Source organism: Melanerpes formicivorus, unplaced genomic scaffold (genome assembly GCF_026170545.1).
Source record: "Melanerpes formicivorus ecotype bairdi unplaced genomic scaffold, bMelFor1.0.p_v2 SCAF_10, whole genome shotgun sequence".
Classification (NCBI taxonomy): domain Eukaryota; kingdom Metazoa; phylum Chordata; class Aves; order Piciformes; family Picidae; genus Melanerpes; species Melanerpes formicivorus.
Window position 1 is genome coordinate 18,352,613 of NW_027142362.1, and position 23,666 is coordinate 18,376,278.

General features: G+C 44.8%; 1 protein-coding gene across 1 annotated transcript; it reads left to right on the top strand.

The window, feature by feature from the left end:
• The first annotated feature begins 4,022 nt into the window (after positions 1-4,022).
• On the top strand, positions 4,023-6,448 carry FOXB1 (forkhead box B1). Its single transcript, XM_068144370.1, has 2 exons — positions 4,023-4,391; positions 4,811-6,448. Exon 2 carries the CDS (start codon positions 4,835-4,837, stop codon positions 5,795-5,797), a length of 963 nt encoding a protein of 320 aa, XP_068000471.1. The 5' UTR covers positions 4,023-4,391; positions 4,811-4,834; the 3' UTR covers positions 5,798-6,448.
• The last annotated feature ends 17,218 nt before the right edge of the window (positions 6,449-23,666 follow it).

A 23,666-nucleotide genomic window follows, 5' to 3' on the forward strand; every position in this document is an offset into this window, starting at 1 on the left:
CTCCCGCTGGGCCGCGGCCAGAGCTGCAGCGGCCTCCGGGAAACGGTACACTGGCAGTGCCAGGGCCTCCTCGTCCCGGAATTGGGCTCAGGACTCACCGTCCCTCCAGCCATGAGGGACGGCGGGTGTTCCGAGACACGAAGACCGGCTGTACTGCGACCCAACCCTACCAGGGCAGTGGGGCCAAGTGCCCGGTCGGGCTTTGCTGCTTGAAATCCCCGACGGGGCGAGCAAGAACAGCGCATACAGGGAGTCTGCGTTAAGTACCGCGACAGCGATGAGGAGGCAGCGGGGGATAGCGGGGGATGGCAGGGCAGGGGCAGCGCAAGGCGCTGCCCAGCGCCGGGCGCAGCTGTGCCTGATTCCAGCCCCATGCACAAAGGGTACTGCAAATCCCGAGCTATTTCGGTGCTGTCGGAATTGCTGCAGGTCTGGAGAGTAGTTCTCAGTCCAGTCGTGACAGGCAGGGGGAGTTTGTTTAGTGCTCATCGCGAAAGGAATAAAAAACCTTTTTAAAGGGCGCTAAGTAGTTTCACGCCAAAGTGGCAAATTTGGTGAAGAATGTGAGGTGGGACAAAGCCCCGCCGTTACCAGAGTGGCCAGAGCGTTTCGGGAAACCGCTTTGGGAATTCAAGCACAGAGACAAGCGGGAGAGTCCAAATATCTCCACTTCCTTCTCCCTCCCGGCCCCCGAGATACAGAGAGAAACAGAACCATTACAAAAAACAGAGCGAGGCTTAGCCGAAATGCAGCCACAATCAGCGCCCGGAGCTGACTTTCCAAAACGAGGGAAGCTTGCTCAGAGCCTGGCATTGTGTTTTGCAGCCTAGGAAACCCTAAGAAGCTGGTACTTCCCCCCTCCCTTCTCTTTTCTCCCAACTGGTTTGTAAATATTAACAAACTTGTGAGCTTTTCTCTCACACAGAGTGTTGTGGGGTTTTTTTTATCTTTTTTTTTTTTATCCTTGGAAAATTTCTTGACTTCCCCCTACAGCCCCTCTGCCACTCCTCCCCCCTGCAAAGCTACACACCTGCTTGCAGCCACAAAGATTCAAAATCAATATTGTGTTTGTCACTTTTCTGTCTCCTTTTCCTCTCTCAACAGCCCCGCTTGCCACTGAGGCGAATTGTGGATTTATGGAGGAAAATTAGCATAAATTATTACCAAATCTGTAAACGTGTGTGGTCTTGATTGTGGGAAAGGGGGCTATTGCAAACCTTCCATGCAGAAAGGTGGTCCAAGATGGGCTCCATGCAAGGGTTGAATGGGTATTGCAAGAAATAGATTTCCATTGGGTCTGCACATCGATATAATTGACTTATGTGTATTTCATACAGTTATTCCTAACACTTCCCTTGAGCTCCTTATTTGAACTGGGCTTCAGAAAAACGTCTACTTGCTTTGGTTTTCTGCACAATGGATTGGGATTCACTTGCTCCCTCCCCTCCTCCCTAATCTTGGCTTTCAAAGTAAAAGGCAAATGATACAAATTACATTTAAACCCCGTATTGCCCAAGTCTGTCATCTATTGCATACTTAACACAAGGTGAAACTTTGGGTATCAATTACCGGGATGGCTTTGCTTGCCCTGCTTCTCCACTCACACATTCCATTGCACTGGAGGGGGAAAAAAAAAAAATCGGGCTTCTTACAGCCATACCTCATTCGCACTCGGAGTAGCAAATGACAACGGAAGTCGACTTTTCTTTAACTTTACAGCTTGCGGGTTCCCATTTGCGCCAGCGGCTGTTTTCTTTCTTTCTTCGAAAAGAAAAGGTACTGACAAAAAGAGGAAGAAAAGAATTTGTCAGGGTGTGAATTTTATTTACTCGAGTGCTGCTTCTGAGCTCTCATCTTGACAGGCATCCTAGGAGTTAACCTGGGCTGAGCAACAAACTCCGAAACGAAGGGTGTTGGAAGTTGGAGTGGGGTGTCGAAGATGTCCTTTAAACCCACATATTTTTATGTCATCAGCACAAAACCAGAAGCTGTCCTAGGTGGGAGGAATCTTTCCCCATTTCAGAGTAGTCTTTCCTACCCTCTAACAAACGTCCATCGGTTCATCACCTCCTACACCACCACCTCCCCCCCATTACCCCCTCAACCCCCTTTCCGAAAGCTTGGAGGCTGTCTTCCCGCCCTGCTCGGCTGGCACGAAGTATCGGGGAGCCGGTTCACTGAGCAAGGCAGCTCCCGGGCTCTGAACCGCGTGAACATCCTCGAGTCCCTCTCTTCAAGGGGGAGGACATGCGGCAGATCCCTTCCCCGCCCGCCCCCCCCAGCCCCCGCCAGGAAAAAAAAAAAAAAAAGAAAAGGACTCGTTAGCTCTATAACGCGGGGCCGAGGTCGACTTCTCGGATTCCTAGAAAAGCAATTATTTGCCCATTATTTTCTAAACGACATCCTGCCCCGGGAGAGGGGGATTAGATGAGACTGAGGCCAGCCGGGTTGGAACGAGGGGAACGCAGTTTAACACACACGATGTCGGAGCTAGTCGCAGTGTGAAAAGTGTTTTCAGGCTACTGCCAGATTTCAGGGAGCCCTGCTTGCTGGGGACTCTCTCTTCGAGAAGACCCCAGCGGGCCCACAGAGTCTCTTCGTACAGCCAGCCGGTGCTGCCTCTCTCCCTCCCCCACCCCAGCTAGTTTTACTGAATTAAGAAGGTGACATTATTCTTCTCTTCAAGTACTTCGGTTAATATTGAAAAACGTGCGCTTGCATTTCAAGCGGGCGCGCTCAGCCTCGGCTGCCATTTCAATATTAATGAAATTGTTTAATCTCCTAAATTCATCGTGTTTAAGTTACGTTTTGGTGAGTTACTGACCGACTTCAGAAATATTGTTCATAGAGCAGATGTGTATTCACCACAAAGGCTCTTACTCCCAGCGCTTGCAGCTTTCGAGACAATCTTTTATTCTAGCTCTGGGGTAACAGGATGCTCCATAGCCTCAGGAATACACATCATACGAACCTCCCCTATGCCAGGGCAAGGCTGAGACCTTCCGGGGCCGATCCTCCCTCAGGACACAAGGCTGGCATTTGGGCTGCTCATCTGCACTGCCGTTACAGGATCGGCCCATGGTTTCCGGGCAGTCCACGGGAGCCAAGAGAGCCGTAACTCCGGTGTTATACTCGTGCCTGCCCCGACACACACAAGTGCGCATCGGGAAGCACACAGACACACAAACAGCCTGAGACACATAACGGAAATCCTGCAGAAGGTGTCAGGCTGGCAATAGTTAGCACAGTAACCGGTGACACGGTCCAGTTACCCCAGACCGACTCTGCGCGACCCCCTGCCCTGAGGCCGGTTGGCGCGCAAGCTGCACTCCGGCGCTGCTTGCCGCCGTCCCCGACCCCGGCAGCAGGATAACGGCGTGGAGTGCAACTCGGTACCGAGCACACCGGGGCTGTGCCTTCGCCGCTGCCGTATTATTTTAAGACGACCCCCACGGCTTTGCACCAAGTCCGCGGAACTAGAGCAACAGTCCTGCTTGGGCTTGGGAGGGGGCGGGGGCAGGAAACTTCCCGGGGCGGCTGCGGATGAGCCCCGATCTTTTCTCTCCTGGAAAGAACCTTCGCTCGGGGAGAGCGGATTTGGCAAAGAGAAAGTCTCTCGTTACAGGGAAAAAGGCTCGCCTTAAGTTAGCCAACAATACAAATCAGATAACAATGCAGAACAAACAGAATACCACAGCCAAGCAATTTCCATGTCAAACATCCCACTGCTCAGTACCTTCAGTTGTAAGTGTGAATTGCAGACTAAGCTTCCCACAAAGTCCACAGAGAGGTTAGTGCATACCTTCCCCCCCACCCCCAGCCACCGGGTACCATCGCTCTGCAATTCCGCTGGCGGAGCCTTTTCACCCCTCGCCTTTTCTTCAAATGGAAATGGTTCCCATTGGCCCAAGGTGTCCATGTAAATAGGTGTAAATGAAACCAGATTATGGCTTTCTCTCCAGCCCCCTCCTCCCCGCTCCCCTCCCCCTGCTCCCAAGGCGATTGTCATATGATAGCAAAGAAGTGGCACATTAATGAAGCGCCTCTACAGGGGTCTTTTCTGCTCATGTCACCACATAAAACTATCAGATGGTTAGAGGAAGGACATGGAGGCAACTACTTAGCTCATCGCGGCTGCAGAGAAGCATACAAGCCTCTGCCACAGTCCAGCTGCCGGTGGTGTAAAAGAAGCTGATTCAGCCCGCGGAGGAGAAAGGAGGGGTGCGCGGGAGGATTCCCAAAACCGAGTCAGCTCGCTGCCTCCTCAGGACTAAACCGGAGCAGAGCGCCCGGGAAAGGAGCCGGAGACACACCAGCGGAACGAAGCGGGAAAGAGCCCGGACTCCCAGCTACGTCCCGGATGCGGACTGTCAACTTCCATCAACTTTAAGGTGGGCATATGCAAGGGCTAGCATGGAACGGGGTGGAAGACGAGGGGAGAGGATGGGAGGGGGTCCCCTTCTCCTCCTCGCAGAGACCAGAACTCAGATCTAGCACCACAGTAACTTTGCGGGCTGCTGTGGGGAGGCCAGGCTGGGCGAGGCTGGAGCTGGGAGAAAGGCACATCGCATCTCCCCTGCCGTCGGTGCAGAGATCCACGTCGGTTTCCCCTGCCCCCATCCTGTCCCCTAACCCCCACCCCCATCCCTCCCCGAGGGCCGAGGTCCGCCGTGTCCCTTGCCCGTGCTCTTCTTTTTCCAGCCCGGCCCCACACCCACCCGCTGCCTTGCCTGGGTGTCGGTGCAAATCCTCTCGAACTCATCCCTCTGCCCTCACCTCCGACCTCCTCCTTGTCGATGCCCTTCTGCAGATCTCCGCGGGTCCCCTAGCGAAGATGCCTCGCCCGGGCAGAAACACTTACAGTGATCAGAAGCCTCCCTACTCCTACATCTCGCTGACCGCCATGGCGATCCAGAGCTCCCCGGAGAAGATGCTGCCCCTGAGCGAGATCTACAAGTTCATCATGGACCGCTTCCCCTACTACCGGGAGAACACGCAGCGCTGGCAGAACTCCCTCCGCCACAACCTCTCCTTCAACGATTGTTTCATCAAGATCCCGCGCCGCCCAGACCAGCCGGGCAAGGGCAGCTTTTGGGCGCTGCACCCCAGCTGCGGGGACATGTTCGAGAACGGCAGCTTCCTGCGCCGCCGCAAGCGCTTCAAGGTGGTCAAGTCGGACCACCTGGCCCCCAGCAAGCCGGCAGACGCAGCACAGTACCTGCAGCAGCAGGCGAAGCTGCGTCTCAGCGCACTGGCAGCAACCGGCACCCACCTGCCCCAGATGTCCACGTACAACCTCGGCGTATCTCAGCCTTCCAGCTTCAAACACCCCTTCGCCATCGAGAACATCATCGCCAGAGAGTACAAGATGCCCGGCGGCCTCGCCTTTTCCACCATGCAGCCCATGCCGGCCGCCTACCCCCTCCCCAACCAGTTGACTACGGTGGGCAGCTCCATTGGCACGGGCTGGCCCCACATGTACAGCTCCAGCATGATCGACACCACCACCCCTATCTCCATGACCAGTGGCGAGTACGGCGCTTACGGCGTGCCCATTAAGCCGCTCTGCCATGGGGGGCAGACTTTGCCGGCCATCCCCGTCCCCATCAAGCCTACTCCCGCCGCGGTGCCGGCCCTTCCCGCCCTTCCCGCGCCTATCCCCACCATCCTCTCGAACTCGCCGCCGTCCCTCAGCCCCACGTCCTCGCAAACGGCCACCAGCCAAAGCAGCCCGGCCACCCCCAGCGAGACTCTCACCAGCCCGGCGCCCGCCCTGCACTCCGTGGCGGTGCACTGACCCGGGCCGCCCGCACGGACTCCACCGTCCTCCTTCCCCCGAAGTTTCCTTGGAGCTCTCCTCCCTCCCCTTCTCTCCCTCCCTCTGCTTCTTTCCTCCCTCCTCTCTCCTCTTTTCCTCGAAAGCAGAGACAACTCCCCGCGGGAAAGTGAGGTTTGCTGTGAGCTTCCTTTCTGCTTCGCCCCTTCCGCCGTGCCCTCCTTTGCGTTTTGGCTTCTTTCCTGCTTCTGAACTTTGTTTTCCACTCTTCTGAGGCAAAACGAACCGACCCGACCCAGTCCCCTCCCGGTAGGAACTGCCATACGCATCACTAGTTCCCCGAAAGTACTTCAGGCATCTTCGATTTGCCGGGGACCAGGCAAGCCTGACCAGGCGATGCCTCTTCCCCTTCTTTTGTCTGGGGAAGAGATGGGGTTCATATGAGACCGACCCTTAAAACCATAAACAGCGTGAAACGGCTGCACTACGACAGCGACGTTTCCAGCCTCCAAGCGGCAAACGCTTGGACCTTGGAAACGCCGGGAAGTCCTCGTGTCCTTTGTGTGGGTGCGTGCACGTCGGCGTCTGTTAGCCAAAGGGCGGGATTTCCGCGGGGGCAGCGCTGTGGGATCCGCAGCCTCCATCGCCCCTCTGCAGGAGCGGTGCTCTGGCAGCCAGGCCCATCTTGAGCGGTGCGCTGGCAGCCGGCCCCTGCCCGAGCGGTGCTCTGGCAGCCAGGCCCTGCAGGCGAGCGGGCAGGCGGGCGCGGGGAGCGGAAGCCGTGCAAGGGACAGGCAGCCCTTCACTACTCACTCCATACCTACATTGTTTACAAAGCGCTGGTGTTAATGTAAATATTGAACTTGCATCCGCACTGTAAATCAGATGAGATCCCTTTGCAGTACCTGTTGTAACGCGGATATTTACTGTAGTTTACAGGTGGAAGAGAAGTTAATTTGTCTGTTAACTTCTGATTAACCTGAAGTTTTGGGGAGCTGAGGGTTGATTTGGGCTTTGTTTTCTTGGCTTATTTTTTATTTCTAATTTTGTAGCTATTTATTTAATATCTTGAAAACAAACAATAATAATAAAACTGTTACCGAGCACACAACTCAGCATAGCTTAAGAAAAGTTGCTGAAGTTGCTTGTAGAATGTGGAGAAGAAATAAAACAGCAGGTACAAACTGTGGAGGTCATTCTGATTTCTGCTGGAGCTTTGCAGACAAGAGAGAGGGGGCTAGGGAAACTGTAAATGTTTGTGCATAGGAATGATTATAAAATGTGTAAAATGCACTTTTGTTTGATATACTCCTTCCTAGTTTTAGGTAGTTTGCTGGAAACCGAACTCTTTTTCTGTTGTGAACTGCTTAAGTTAAGGGGGGGGGGAAAAAGAAGAACAAAACCTCCACAAACGGCATCTGTGTCTATTGAAACTGTAAAGACATTTCTTTTATTTTTTCCTGTACAGAATAAGCATGGCATTTAAAATATTGGTGTTCTTGTTCCCAGCATGTGTGTTTTAAGACAAAGGTTATAAAAGTGTCTACATTAAATTATGAACCTAGTCGTCCAAATAATATTTTCTCATTAAAATATGTAAATGCAGATTTAGTTTCTTATTTGTCTGTTTAAGGAGTTCAAATGAGAAAAGTAAAAACATTAGTTCATGAAAAGGGAACAATGTTATCCCGATATTTAGACAATCTAAACAGCCTTTTCACGGGAGGTTACCATAAATACAGTTACTAACATACCATAACATGTTAGATGAAATTGTCATTATCACTGGCTTAGCGAAGAGATAACATATAAGCGTGTTCTGTAGGTTTAATATGTATAGATCTTTACCTACGGGCACTGTGCACACACACACACATATATGCAGTTGTGTCCTATACGCTTACAGCAAATGTAAACGTGTTACGTTTAGTCTCTGTGTATGCATACTTAGCACCTAAATACTCCCAGTCAAATTTTCTCTAAAAAGTGTAAAAATTAGTGACCCCCTACAACACAGAGCAAACATAAAAATCTCTAAAGAATTAGTAACTTTTTTTAAAACCGAGAACACTGATTTTTTGTCAGTTGTGTTTTGTCTTAAAAGTGACATCTCAAAATCTTTTGTTGAGGGGAAAGTGAGCTCTTGCAGCCTTCTACCTGTCGTTTAAATCTCCTAAATCATTGCAGTTACTCCAGCCACTGGAGAAATCTCTCCTCTCTATTGATCACACTTTTCAAACAGGGTAGGCTACAAACTGTAACACTGAACGCTGAACCATTTTTTCCATAATCCAGTATACAGTCCCTATTAAAAAACAAGGGGAAAGTAGTCACAATAAAAACTGGATTCTGGGCACCTTCCAGGGGGCTTTTCCAAGGATTCTGCAACTATCAAAAATGACAGAAGGAATCTAGTGAAATTTGTAAATGAGCCCCTCGGAGATGAGGCAGCCTGCTCCAAGAGCGCAGTTACGAGACAACACGACACTTAAAGGCTTATTAGGAAGAAACCGACATTGTATTCTAATGAACCGGCGGGATTCTCTAATTCCACATCAAGGATGTTACAGAGGCTTTGTCTCTGCCTGATCTCTCTGAATTTCTGGACCATAAGCAGCGCAAGTGACATCCCCACTTCCTCACTACACACCACAAGGTCCTTGCAAAAGTTTTAAGATTAATGTAGAAGGGTAATTAATCCAGTTGCGATTTTTTTTTTTTTTTTAAGAGAATGGATCCCACACACAGAAAAAAGGTGGAAAATACATGAATCATTTGGCTGATTAAAATGCATGAAGCTGCTAAAGCTTGTCAGATGGGGGACAACTGAACTCATTCATCAAGTCCAACCCACGATTATATCAACACTATCAGCTAAAGAAAGCATTCAAAACTTATCACCAGATCAATGGACACATAACTCGACAAACTTTTCCTGAACAAGCGATGACCTACATTTTCAGACGACGAGGATTCTTTTTTTCCACCCCCCTCCCTGCCTTCTCCTTCTTCTTTTTTTTTTTTTTTTTTTTTTTTTTTTTTTTTTTTTAAAGATGTAGCAATAAGAACAAATCCTCAGCGACGAAACCCGAGCTCAGCTAAAAAGATGAAACTGCACTTTCGGGGTCTTTTAAAAAATATATAGTAACCAACGGAGATTATGACCTGCAAGATTATGCCCCAAAGCAAAATATTTTCAAAAGGTGCAGTGGCTTCCTCCCCACATAATCCAATAGCAAGACTCGCCATGGAACTTTTGAAGTGCGATTTCCCTCTTTTCCCCTTTTTTCTGCTATTGCCCGAGACTGCCCAAGCCCAAGGACCCCCCGCGCCTCCCCTCTCCGCGCTTCAACGCGCATCCTTGCCCGCGCCCCTCTCCCGTTTGTGCTGCGGTGCCTATTTCAAACAAATATGCAGCTCAGCGCGTCGCCTGAATTTACTGCGTTGACTTGTTAAATCTCCCTAATGGCTCAAGTCCAATGTCAATAAACACAGATCTGAAATAGAACAGCAATAGACAACGGCACGAAGGGAAGGGGTGAAGAGAATGGGACAGTGAATCAGCCACGATCTGGTTTAGACATTTTGTGGGGGTCGAGGGTGCGTGTGGGAATTCTTTATTTTTTATTTTATTTGCCAGTGAGACAGTATAAGCTAGGCGTACTTGATGCAAAGAGACCGCTCACTCTAGGCAAAAGCTCTTCTCTTCCGGAGGATGAGCTTGAGCCCGGCTGTGCAAGGTAAGTCTGCAAACCCAGCCGTGCTTGGCGATTCGGGATTTTGCTTCATGTCAGTGCATGGTATGTGAATCCTTTCTCGTCGGGATATTTCTTTCTTTCTCTCTCTCTCTCTTTTTTTTTTTTTTCTTTTCCACCCCCCTCTTCTCTTTCTCTCCTCTCGACGTGTGACAAGACACCACCCCACAGAACTGAATCCTCTATTGAAGGACGCCAGCTCTTTCTCACACGGAGTATTTATTTTCTCTAGGACCGCGCCTCGTGGGGAAGGGCGGTCGGTGCCAGGTAGGGAGAAAAGAACTCGCCGGCGACCCCTGAGAGGCAGTTTCATGAGCCAGCCTTTCTTCAAAAGTGGTCTTTGGAAAAGGAAGGAAAAAACCCCAAAAAACGTAGCAGCTTCCTCGACTTCAGTGCCGAGTTATCTCAGAATCTTAATATAAATGTCACTTTGTGGGTCGGTTTTGTTTTGTTTTGTTATTATTAACAAAAAGAAAGGGAGGCTATGAAGCCATGGAGGGGCTGTATTTGTTTCTTTTAAACTAACAACAAATTATCTAATTAATATGTTTCAATTACAGCATGAAAAAGAGAGGCTTTGGACCGCCTGCAGTGGGTTTACAATAGCCCCAGAGCCCACTATAAGAATTTACAATAACTTCACATCTGTTTCTTTATTTCCCACTTTTCGAGTTTAAAACTCCTCTCGAAATCACTTCAAACCGTGGCCCAAGTTATGAAATATGGTCTCTCTGCCAGGGGAAAAAAAAAAAAAAAAAAAGGTGGAAAGAAAAAAAAGGACAAAACTTTAGAGATCGAGGCTTCATTTGCAAGCTAGAAAGTGAAAGCCCCATTGAAGAGCATTAAACAAATATATTAGAATTCTGTCACTTTATGCAATTGAGTAGATCAAATAAAGGGTCCCAGGCCACTTCATTCACTCTCATTCACTTGAATAGAAAATGCAAAGAATAGCAAACCTAGACTGGGCCACCGATGTAGATTTAGCCCTTTTTTTCTAAGAGACAAAAAGGCTGAATTTTCACAAACACATTGCTGACTCGGGGACTAGGAAACCAGCACTGAAACCCCTTTGGAATTTAAATTCATTTTATCTTCCTCTCTCATTTTGGGTCCCTTTGCGCTACAGGGCGAGTTGAGCTGGCACCCTTGCTTGGAAAAAATGCAGTACGACTAAACACTATAACAATTAAGGAAAAAAAAAAAAAAAAAGCTCCGGATTTATTAAGCAGAGCCACAGAAGAGCTTGGAAGGTAATGGTTTTTATTTAGAAAGAGAAAAGGAGGCATCGTTTTTCTGCCCCGCGGATCGCAGCCCCTTTGCAGGACGCCTGGGTTAAGCGCTCCTGCCCGGCGGCACTCTCTGCCCTAAGGGCACTGCATCGCACCCGCGGGCTGAGGGAGCGCGGGCGGACCCTCCGCTTTACCGTGTGCCCCTCGATGCCGGAGTCTGCGTCGGCCCCGGCCTCGCCTCGGCGATGCCCGTAGTCAAGGCCTGGCACCGCACCGCTCCGTGCCCCTCTTGGGAGAGGCCCTCGAAAGCGCGACCCGGCCCCGCCGCCTGCCTCAGGGCAATCAGACCCTCCCAGCCCGGAAACTGAGCGTTTCCAGTGGCTCTTAACAGAGGTGAGCCCGGAGGAGTGCAGACTACTGCACATGGACTGGGCGACCCTCTTCTTCCTTTGGCAGCATCCTCATGTGCAGGTTCCTTTTCTGTCACCCTTCCTCTGCTGGGGGCTGCAGCACTAAGGCAGCTGGAGCAGGGCTGGGCACGCCAAAGTGTCCAAAAGATTAGCTGGTACCTCATCTGCAGGCACTACTAAATAAAAGCTCTTATTTTTGTGCTATTTAGAAGGGCCTGGGTATTAAGTAGTAATGAGAGTATTTTGCATTAATTAGAGCACCTCCTTAGAGAGACATTACAGACAAGACTAATCTTATACCACCAGAAAATGCTTCACCATCTCTACTCCTCCAGCTATCATAGATGCAGCCAGCATGGACCACCTGCATGTACTGGTCTGGTTTGCAAACATTCACCTATTGCCGTCTTTCACAGTGATGGAATCAAAGCACTCTGGAGGCCTATGGCTTCCATCCTCCTTGTTTGTTTTAATGCCTACTGGATAGATAATAGATAAGAGTAAAGAGGGACCAAGCCCAAAACCTGGACCTTGTTCTACTCCTGGGTGTGTGGTATGAGGTGTCTTCTCAGCCTTTGGAAACCACTAGTAAGTGTAATGCTGTCAGAGAATTCAGGAGCTCAGCAGGTTGGCCTCCGAAGGAGGCCCACACACTGGTTCCATGTTTTAACAGCCTGAACAGGATACTTTTTTTCCTATGAGCAGTGCTGTTGGCACTACCAATTAAACATGAATCAAATATAAACTCAGATGCAATAGGCAAAATAACACTAAGGCCTATGTTTTGGAATGCCTGAACATGGAAGCAGACCATGTCATCCAACCACAGCCAAAAATAACTGCTTTAAATGTGAGGTCAGTACTAGGCCAGACAGGAAACTCCACTGCAGGCTATCTAGGTGGACCGAGCACCCATTTCAGAGCAGGGAAGACAACACTGTTCTCTTCCAACAATTGCAAGCCTGTTTCTTCTACACCACAGATGTGCAATTTTCTACAAGGTAGAGCAGTATCACCATCTCATTCTCTCCCATCTCTACCTGTGTTTATCTTCTGTGTAGTCTTTGTGACTGTGGCTGGCAAATTTCACCTGTAGCTTCTCAGCTTAATGATGCAGGCTTCTGGCAGCAGAGTACTGGCAAGCTGAAAGGTGCAGTCAGCATTCCCAGGCCTTCAAAGATGTTATTGCCTTGCTCCCTGGAAATATCCCTCCCCTCAGGCTAATGGGGGATTGGACAGTTCCCTCATGGAAACACTGCTTGCCTCATCTCTTCCTGTGTGCCTGCTTCTCCTTGGCTTTTCACAGCGTCAGGTTCTTTAGATCAGTGATAAAGACTCTTCACACACACAGCAGAAGGATGGGACCACAGACCTGCTGAAGACGACCACAAGCACACAAATATTTTGTGTTTCCTCTCAGTTCGTGTTTGATGTACTTGAGCTTTTGATGAACATAATTTCATAATTAACCCTCAAATTCCAGATTAAGGGGAAAGTAGGGAAGAGGATCAAGAGAGAGTTGATGCCTGTTACATGTAATTTGGCTCCAAATTGCTGTTTTCTTGGTGGCTTCAAGAACTCTAATAGAGTTATAGTGGAATTCTAACAGACACAGAAGCAGACATAATTTCTGCATCTGCAGAAAGTTGTTACTAGCCATGTTAATTTCTTTATTGAGCTACAGCTTCTTCACAGACCTAGAAGAGTCAGGAACATCTGGAGGCTCCAAGAAGCAGACCTACTTCTGGATGTACACAGGGACAAGCTGGGCTACACTGCTCTGGTAAACCTGCTAGCCAAAAAATGTATTTTTTAACAGGATCATAGAATTGTAGGGTTTGGAAGGAACATCTGGAGATAAGATAGTCCACCCTCCCTGCTAATGTGGGTATGCCTAGGTCAGATTGTGCAGGAAAACATCCAGGTACATTGTGAAAGTCTCCAGAGAGAGCGAGACTTCACAATCTTTCTGGGCAGCCTTTTGAATAATTTTCAACCACTGCTGATTTGCAAGACTGGCAGCAGTATTTCCTCCTGGAAGATGACAGGTACCATGTATGTCAGAGAAGACACACAACTCCTGTAACAGAGAGCTCTACAGCAAGGGAAGACCTTGTCTCTTCTGACTTTATCTGCTTATCACTGCTGACTTTTCTTATCGATCAGTGAACAGTACTCTTGCTGCAGCATGGCTTGCCTGAGTCATGTTTGCAAATGCCTTATACAGTAGGTATGGGTTTCATGTAAAAAAAAAAAAACCCAATTGCATTAAAATCCAAAGAAACTACCTAGTGAATTAAGGTCTTCACCATCAAGGTTTTCAGAAGATGCAGATGGTTTTCTAAATAGTTAAGAAATTTAACTTTCTCTCAGCTTGGGGATACAGGAGGTCATATACAGTGTGTACACAGGTGCCATTATGTGGTGCAAGCATGGGCAACCTGAAAACTTTACAAAATCTCTACCTTTTAATTTTTTTTCCTCAACTGCTAGTCTAGTGCTTTCAGATCATAAGGCAGAAATCTACTTTTTTACCCAGCCACAAAAGAACTCTCCAAGGAAGGACTGAATGCAGAATAATGGGTCCTATGTTCCTCTCTGCCTTCAACAAAGCTGTGGGGTTTTTGAGTTCTTGGAGGAGGACAGAACAGTTCAGAATCCATTTTTAGGGCAGCTAAGGTACTTTCTACCTCCCCCCTTCCCCCCACAAGCTCTGGACCAATCCGTCTGAACATTAATAAAACTGCAGTCCTAAATACTTCTGAGATGAAACTAGAAAGCTTTCAGAAATTTTCTCTTTTCTGTGCTCTTGCTTCACTTCCTTAATGGTGAGATTGTTTTTTTCAGTTGCTTTTGCATTGAAACCACATTATTGAGTATGACCTCCCTTTCAAACAACAAATCAAACACTGGAGATTCTTCACTATCTGGTTCTCCAGGATTGCTAAGCAAAGCACCAGGCACTGCAAGACTTTTGATAAAACCATTTGAGTTACTAATACTGGATTTTCTTCTGAAAGCAGCACTAAGAGTTGCTAGATGAATTCCTGTGATGGATTTTCACTAATGAAATTGGACTGTATTAGGTTCTATCTGCATTATAGAAATATTTGTTAATTTGATGTAATGGGGTGAAGGATTTATTAATTTTCTGTAGCATTTCTGTACAGTCAAAACCCCATGAAAGCATAGTTACACTGATATTAAAGCTGCTGGTGCCTTCACAGGGAACTTGCACTATCAGTCATATCAGTGAAAGCCCATTTTGTTAGTATAATCTATTTCAGTAGAAAGTGGCTTGCTGGCCCAGCTGCCATGGAGAACATCCATACAGACACTTTTCCCAGTTGCTGCCCCAGTGATAGTGTAGGCATTCACCCATAGATGCCAGCAGCCGCAAACAATCCAGAGTTAGCCACAGGACTGGTTATGATCTCACAGGGCAGACATCAAGTCTGAAGAAGAGCAAAAAAGCACAAGAGGGCTGAAACTCCTGCTCTGCCAGCACTGGTCAGCACAATCCAGAAAGTGGACATCACCAGTTGCATTCAGGGGTAGGCTATGCTGAAAATTACCTCATTCTCTTCCTTACCCATTCAACAAGCTCAATCAGGGACAATTACAGTCAAAGCCATTGTCTATACATTGTTACATATTAAAATTCTATTGCTGCCTATATACAATTACATATTATAAATCCCATTACTGTAAGCTGTTTTAGGACATGCCCTTTGAAACCACTGGCTCTTTTTGCAGAGCCTTGCTTTGAGGAATTTGGGGTAGGGTGTTTTGTTCATTTGCTCATTTGTTTGTTTTTTCCCCCCGGTCAGAAGGTATACAACGATCTGCTGCCCATTTATCAGCTTGGTATTACTCAGAGGTTCTTCCCTGAGCTCAAGATTAAGTGGTCTTAAAGTCATTTCATAGGAATCACCAGGGGCACCTATTCCATGTTCAGATTAAGGCTCTCCACTGGAAAATATATACAGTTCTGCCTGTAGTGCTACAAACTTCTTCACTTTCTCTATTGCAATTGATGTGTCCAAGTTGTGTATCAGAGAATGTTTTTATCCTAACTGGTCACAGGCATAAATTAAAAAACAAAATAAAATTCTAAAATGATGTTAAGCCTTGCCAGACCAGAGAGTCTGAGACTGAGACATTGCATCATACAGCCACCCAGAACATTAGAAAAGAAGAAATCATGAGGCATCTAGCACTCTTGATCATCCATTAGTGCTCCCTTTGCAGTAAGGACTGTATATATCTAAGTGCTGTTTTTCCTTTTGTTCAGAATATTGAAAGTCCTTCAACATTTTTCTATTTTCCAGAGCATTCTACTTCATCAGTTCCTACAACTAAATAAACCAACCCCAAACTCTTTCTCCATGATCAATCTATGGATGATTTTTTTTTCCCCTTTCGAACAGATACTGCTTAAAAGGACACTTTTGGGGTCAAATGCTGCTGTAAAGAAACTCAATGGGATGAATTTGGGTCAGTAACAATGCGTTCCTTAATTCTCAATGCAAGTCAGGGAGGTTATGGTTCTGTGAATGTGGATGTGGCACAGTTGGGTAGGAGGTCAACAGCACAGCGTTAAGTACTATTTTCAGCATTGTCTTCTCCTTCAGCTTTTGAGGATACAAAGCAGAGGCTGTCAGTATTCATCCACTTTAGCTCTGGAAATACCTATTAGGAAGGCTGGGAACTGATCCCATAGAAAACCAGCAAACACCATTATATAAGCCTGGATCCTCAGAGTATCCTGACACGAAGTGGAATTTGTTGTATCTCTCAGAACAGTGATGGTAAAAGCCTTTCTCTCTGGAGTGGGGGATGCAAATTATGCCTGTCCACTTCTTCACAGAGTCAGCTAAGGGGAAAGCCTGAGCTGCCCTTTGCACTGCAGACCTTTGGAGCAGTTTTGCTAATTTGTTTGGTGTTAGCTCAGGTAAGTCATGCATTAGAAGCTAATTTATCTTGCAGAAGCTCCAGACCCTGACCTCTCTCTGGGCCTTACAAAATGTTCCACTCTAAGAATGCTGCCCTTTCTCTGTTTGAAATACTAATTATTTATTCACTCTGCCTAAACCTTCTCTCAACTCTGAAGGAATTATGATTGACTCATATTGTCTGTATGGAGGGACACCACCCCCCCCCAATTATTGCTTTAACTATAATAAATTGACTGAAAAAAACCTTATCTCTTCAGCAACCTACAAAAATTTCCTTTGTGTGTTCCTTATTTCAACCCAGCAGAATAAGACCATCAAATAGAAGTTCATATACCTAGTTCCTGTGTTGCTAAATTATGTATGTAAGTATCTACTATGTTCACAGAAAACATTGTGTACAGTAGACTCCGGCAAATAGGCACGAAAATGTGACCAATTTTGTTTTGTTTTCAAAACAAAATCACATTTCTCAGTCTCTATGGACAATTCAAAACTCTAAGCATCTACTTACCTGTTCCTTAGAAGTTACCAAGCAATACAAAACATCATATACAACTGTGTAAAATGAATGATCCATACTATTCCTGGATGTTTCTATTTCAAGTTTTACTTGCTGAAACTGTGTAATTAACACAGTCCCTAAAACAAACAAACAAATCAATCAATTAACAGCCAGAGAAAGATCTGTCAAAATATTGCTATTCAGTGTTCTCTCAAATAGTGCAGCATCCAGACCCTGACACAATGAAAACTTGAATCTGTTCAGCCCTCTCTGTGACTTTGGTAAGAACAGTACTAGGATTTCATCCTTGCAGTTCAGCGAGGAGTTATTAGTGCTAGCACTCACGGACCCCTCTCTGGACATGGAGGCTTTTCAAGAATGTACATCTCTTTATGCTATTATCCTTTGAGTCCACAATACAACTCCCACTGATCTCAGTGGGGATGGCTTACATATTGTAGTGTAAGCACCAGAATAAATTTACTTGATTCCCTACAGATAATGTCCTTTGTTCCCTAAACTACACCTGCCTGAAGAGCCCTCCCTTTCCATTTCCCTTCTGATAGCCTACCCAACAAGAGCAGACAAAATGGTGAACTGCCTGTTGACCTGTCAAAGGATGTGCTCACTGACTGACTGGCTTTCTGCTGCCACATAAAATGAACAACGCTTGAGTTCATACTGCCTTTCTCTCAAGAAGAGACTAGCATGAGCCTGTCTTTCCTCTCCAGCCAACGTGTTAAGAAAATACTTAAGAAAACACTTCAAAAATTAAGGAATTTGACTAGTAGAAAGAGAACTTTCACTCCTCTCAAGTCTGTCCGATGCTGGACAACGCATTCAACATTGCTTGGGTTGACTGAGAGAAGATGACAGGCAGAACCCATGGTCTTGTAAACCCTGCTTTCTCAGTGAATCAGGATAAACCATTCAAAATGTAGTTAATACCACCAAAACCCAATTAGCCATTAAGACTGCCTAGAAAGCATTCTCTACCACCAAAATTACCCAGTTAGCCATTAGGACTGCCTAGAAAGCATTCTCTACCACCAAAATTACCTAAAAACCCAAGTGAGTACACCAGTCTCACCACTGAGCATTGCTGAAGCAATTCAGCTCATTCTCTAAATTCTTGTTCTGAATGGTGCAATTCTGAATGTATTTTGTCTCCTTGTCCTATTCTTTGTCCTAACAGCTTTAAACTCCTTGTTTAATAACAGTAGATTAATAATGCATCTTACAAAGAGGAATTTGGACGGATTTCATTAATGCTAACAACTTGGCTATGTTCTCACTGTATGAATATACCATAAGTAAAACATTTTTGATGCCAGATCTTTGGCTTATGACACACTACATCATTTTGTTCAAAGTCTCTGTCAACTTTCCATTAGTTACTGATAAATCAAACATGTTAAAATGATGCAGCAAATAATCTCCTCCCATTTGAAACGTGGGCTCTCTTTGGGACTGGCCTATTTACAGCAGCTACGATGTTCCACAGGCCTGCAAAGAACATGAGATTTCCCCCCTCATATTCTGAAAGTATTTGGAGATTTTTAAATTTTTTTTTTAAAGGTATGATTTAATTTTTTTAAAATTATTTATTTATGGTTTTCCTACATTTCCCATCACAGACTTGCACAGACTTTCCCCCTTTGATCTGCATACAGATTGAGCCTTTCAAGACTTATCTGGTGACTAAAGAATAGGTTCCATAGGAATTGCTTTCTTGTGTTAATAGCAATTCAGTTAATATAAAGCTAACCTTCTGGATATATAATCTCTGTCTCCTTCTGCCCTTGTATTTTCTCTGCCTGTTCACTTTTAGGGCAAGCTCTCTAAACTCAATGGCTTGGCAAATGCAGACTTTAGCTTTGTCCTGTTCCTTGGCTACAGCTCTCTTGAAGGCAATTTATGACTGGACAGAGTCTCTCAGCCCCAAAAGCTGCCTCCATCCTACCCAGTTTCCAGGTACCAGAAAATGTTTTTCTCTAGAAATAAGGATTCCTGTGACTGCCATCCAAAGCAGACTGGCCATGTGGGGGCTCTGGACTTTGTTGTTACTTATGTTTACTGATCTGTGCCCTTCTTCAATGACATGAATGACCAATGGTACAAAGAGGGAGAGTTGCCAAGGAAACAGGCTTTTTTAGCAGATGACAGAGAACATGGAGCTAGAGAGGAAAGAAGGCAGGGCTACTACACCTAGTCAACAAAAGTCTGACTACTGAACAAACAGTACAGCAGTCTATTACAGCAGCAAGAAGAGGCGCTGGGTTAGAAGAACCATGTCAGTATCACACTGCATTTGTGCATGAACATTTCTAAATGTACCTTTAAAGAAGGATGAAATACATCACTAGCAGAGATTGCGAACAGTCACAGTACTTAATTGCTTCAAGAGTCAGCAAGTTATTGAATATTGCTAAGATTTCTTATGAACAAAGACACTAAGGCAAAAGTGGATTGTAGTGTCAGATTTGTGAGACTTTTTTTTTTCCTGTAACCATATTATAGTAAAAAAAAACATAGGAAAGAAACAACCCCACATGCATAAATACAGGGAACAACTTGTAAGTCTTGGAGGAATATTTCTTTCTCGTACTGGCACATCCCCAATCCTGTATTTAACCCCTCATAGGCAAAGAATCCTGTCTCCTCCACGTGTGGATGGATATTTCACCTTTGTTCCAAATTATTATAGGCATATTGGGTTCAGATATCTATCTCTAGAAGACTCTGTTTCTGCATCAACTTCAGCATCAGTCATTCAACTGATAATACTATTTACTTATAGGATGTTACCATTTTGAGTATGTGGCCCAAATATCAGTCTGCGTATCTATGAGAAGATACAGAACTATTCTGCTCGGCAAGAGGAATTTCCTGTTTCTAAGGAACAGCAAACATTAATTTATAGTTACTGAGACCACTCATATTGGGTAATACTAATTAGTGCTCAGCACCTGCAGAAAATTGGCCAAGAAATCTGATGTCAAATGACAGGTTATGCTGCGTATTATGCCCATGAAAAATGCAATTTGTTAAATGTTTCTAGGCTGTTAAAAGGCTTGGCTCTTTCAATCCCTTGCGTCTCTTTCAATCTCATGTGTTTCACCAGAAGAATTCCAAAATCAGTCCTACATGACAGCAGAAATGGTGGCCATCATTTCTGTCATGTAACACTAACTGATAATTTCACCTAGGTGTACAGATTTAGCCATGTAAAGCTCACTGAACAACATCTTAATTCAAGTACTTTGTAAAGAGGCTTCAAAAGATTAAATCAGGCTGAAGAACTTTATGGATTTTTTTTTCCCCACATAAAAATTCCTTCTACCAGTTCAATGTGAAAGAAATAAATAAAAGTGAATCAAACCAAAAATGTTTGGAATAGATTCTAAAGTATCTAAAAACATGAAAGCCATTAATATTTATGACATCAAATATTAGTTATATTTGATGTCTGACAAAGACTTGTCTGTTTCATTGGAAGTAGCTTTCTTATTTTGTCATGAATATAGAGGCAGCCTTATTAATAAAACAAAATACCATAAAGGAAAACAAGCAGAGACTGAAGGTTCTGCTAGTTTTTCAAAGGTTTGTATTCTGCTATGTTATGTACTTATTTTTGATGGTTTTCCCCTTAAATTATGAGCTTGGGGAAAGAGAAGAAAATAACTTGAGTGTAAAGTTTAAACTGCTTATAAATAAGCCAGACATGTTTGAAGCTGAATTGTCTTGTCTAGGGGAAAAAAAAGCTACTGCACAACTCATTTGGGAATCATATAGCAGTCCACATACTCAACCCCCAAAGTTACTAAGTGGAGCGTTGCCCCAGCTATACTGGACAGAATGTAAGTCTGCCTTTAGCTACCAGATCACTGCTCTTGGTAGTTAAGAGGCAGGACAGTCCAAACATTCATGTGCTTGCCCACGACTTTGGAATACTAGCTTAACATTCCAACTCATTCATGGCCTCCCAAAGTGTCCTTAAGGCCTTGTAGAAAAGAAACAGGAAAAAAACAAAGAGCAAGCAGATCAGAATCCAGAAGATCAAAAAATCATCTTTCTGTACCCAAACAGTAGTGACAGGTGGCTAGATTGCCTTGAAAAGGCTTGTATATCCTCTTCTCTAAACATGCAGAGTGTTTCACAATCTACAATGCTTCAGCATCTAAGTAGCTTTATAGCTCATATTTTTTTATTGTAAACACTATGTTGAACTCCTTTGTGTCTGCTCCCCACAAAGAGACCAATGCCATTTGTCAAACTCACAGTGATATGCTTGCAAAGAATTTGAATCCTATGATAGGAGGAATCCCAGGAATACCCAAAACTGTGAAAATAACTTCTGGGAAATGTGAACCTCAGCTGTAGGAAGTCTGCAGGCTCAGGACAACAGCACGAAGCTGATCAGCTTTGGATAGAATTCTCTTACTACAGAAAGCCTGTCAGTGTCTGGAAGAAGCACGCTAATGGGAGAGTCTTGCTCTGAGTACCTGATTGTACCCTATAAAGCTGAGCTAAAGAAGCACCGGGAACAAAGACAGTATAAAAGCCCTGCACAGGACAGTTTCAATTCCTCAGATCCAAGCTTTCCTAGTATGACCCCAGAAAAGAATAAAATTCAGCCACAGTACTTGGTATGGCTCAGCCCTGACTACCAGTGCTTACCAAACACCACCCAGGGCCAGTCTCCAAGCTACAGCAACAGTGCCCTCACCAGCCAGAACCATTCTTACTGTGCTGTGGCTGACATTTAGATTTATCTTTCTGTGTATTTCACATCTTTTTCTCTGATTGAACAGAGGGGTTTTGGGGTTGCTACCCTATGTAAATTAGAATGCATGAATAAATTGGAAAGCTTATTTAATTATCTGTGGACAAAGGAAGCATGACACTTGCTCTGAATAGAAAAAGAATTTTGTGAATGAATTAAATTCCAGTAAGAAGAGACGCTGCACCTGCAGTACACTTAGCATGATGACTTCATCAAGTTTTCTACCCATTACCCATATTATAATCTTTAAAATATAATTAATTGGTGAGTTACATAATTCTAACATCTTGTTTCTCAGGTCAAACACAGTATGGCTGGAATTTTGCCAGGACAAGGAATGTCATGCTTCTAGATGAAAATAGTCTGTGCTTTAAGGGTTGAATTTTACTTTGTGTTTCTCAGATATGGACTGGTCCTGCATGACTGAGGGAAAAAAAAACCACAAAAGGCCTGCTTACTGCTCAACTTGGACATAGTCCAGATGTCACTTCTCAGCATTAGACACTTCAGCAGCAGGTGAATAACTAGGTCAAAATCTGGTCCCATTTATTTTTTGTGGTTAAATGGCTTTTGGGTTCAACACTGATGGCTGTGCATCATCTTATGTTGTCCATCATGACAGAAATGATGACACTTTAATTCAGTTGAAAATTCTGCATTGTTTCTCAGTATTGTGAGGATGCCCTGGTGAAGAAACAGAGTTAAAAAGCTACCACCATATAAATCTGGTATACAGGAACCCTTAGGAAATATATGCCCTTGTGTAAATTAAATCATATATACATGAGCAGAGCTGCAATACAGCAGTTCTGTAAAATTGTTTAATCTAGCAACAGTTTTAATTTCTCTATTGCTGAGGTTAGCTGATGGCTGTAAATGATTTTAGGACACATCTAAGTCATATTTGCTAGGCTTTGCTCATTTACTTCCCATATTTTTAAAGTGTGTGCACACATGTAGGCACACACAGACAAAACTGAAAGGTCTGGAACAAATCAAAAAAGGGATTAGTTTAATTGCAAGAACTAGTTTTCTAACCTAGAACGAGCTTTGACCTATGCATTGATATTAGCAATATTGCTAGTCATCTCCCAGTAAAGGTAGCAGTAACATAGATGGTTCAGTACTGCCAGCAGCACCCTTACATGCAACTATGAGAAATTTGCCAGTGACTTAAATAACTTCAGTATTTCCCCCGCTTCAAAAGTGCACCAAAATGGTACTATTTTTCAGACTCCTTTGAGGCATGTAGACTAATATTTTGTCCATGAACATCAGCATGACCAGACTTCAGGTTTCTTTCCACTGTGAACACAGTGAGGAATTTACCTATCCACCCTGTCATTTGTGACTGATCCCAAACCCTCCTTTGTTTTGGCCTGTACTGGTATGGAATGAGGTCCTGCTGTGAGGTGAAAGGCTTCCTTGCACGTGTTTCCCTGAGCTTTCTGCAAGGCAAGAAAGATGATGCCCACTGAAAATGACCCTGATTGTAACCTAACTGGCATGAAAAAAGAGATTGTGTTTTGTGCACAAGGTTTGCATAAGTACTTGTGAGAGCAGGTATTGGCTATTTATTTTCTGTATGTGTGCAAGGGAATGCCTCTGTGTGTATGTGTCTGCATGTAGGGATATTCCTAGAATTTGTTTTGGTTTCAAAATGTCCTGGAAATTCAACTGAACTCTCACATGGAGTCAATTTAAAATACTAGTACATCTTTCTTAACATTTGTCCAATCAGAATGATAATATAGACAAACTGTGGACTGCAAAGTGTATTATCCTGCAATATCTCATTATTATGCAAAAAATCAGATATTCACAGCAACTGTCTCATCTATTTATTGTTTGGTTACTCATCTGGAAATTTTAATACTTTCTTCAGGGGCAGGGGCTGGCAATAAAAAAATAGATCTATATATCAAACCTTTAACTTCCAGCCATCATTGTGTGCCATAATACAGATGGAGTAGCTATCAGCTCTCTTTACCATGTTGGTTTATTTACTTCAAGTAAGAATAAAGATGTAAAGGGAACACAGTAACAAACTCCACTGCCAGCTAAATTTCCACATTCCAAAGTGGAAAAAACCTTGACATACAATAATAATAAAAAAGATACAGCAATCAATATGCAGCTATATGATGGATTAATTTCTTAAAACTGTATACCCAACCTTAATAAACTTAAAACTTCACTGTTTTTTTCCAAGTACATGAGTGGCTCTACTGAAACACATCAACAGGC

Coding starts and splice junctions, on each gene's coding strand:
- FOXB1 (XM_068144370.1), top strand. CDS start 4,835: ATGCCTCGCCCGGGCAGAAACACTTACAGTGATCAGAAGCCTCCCTAC.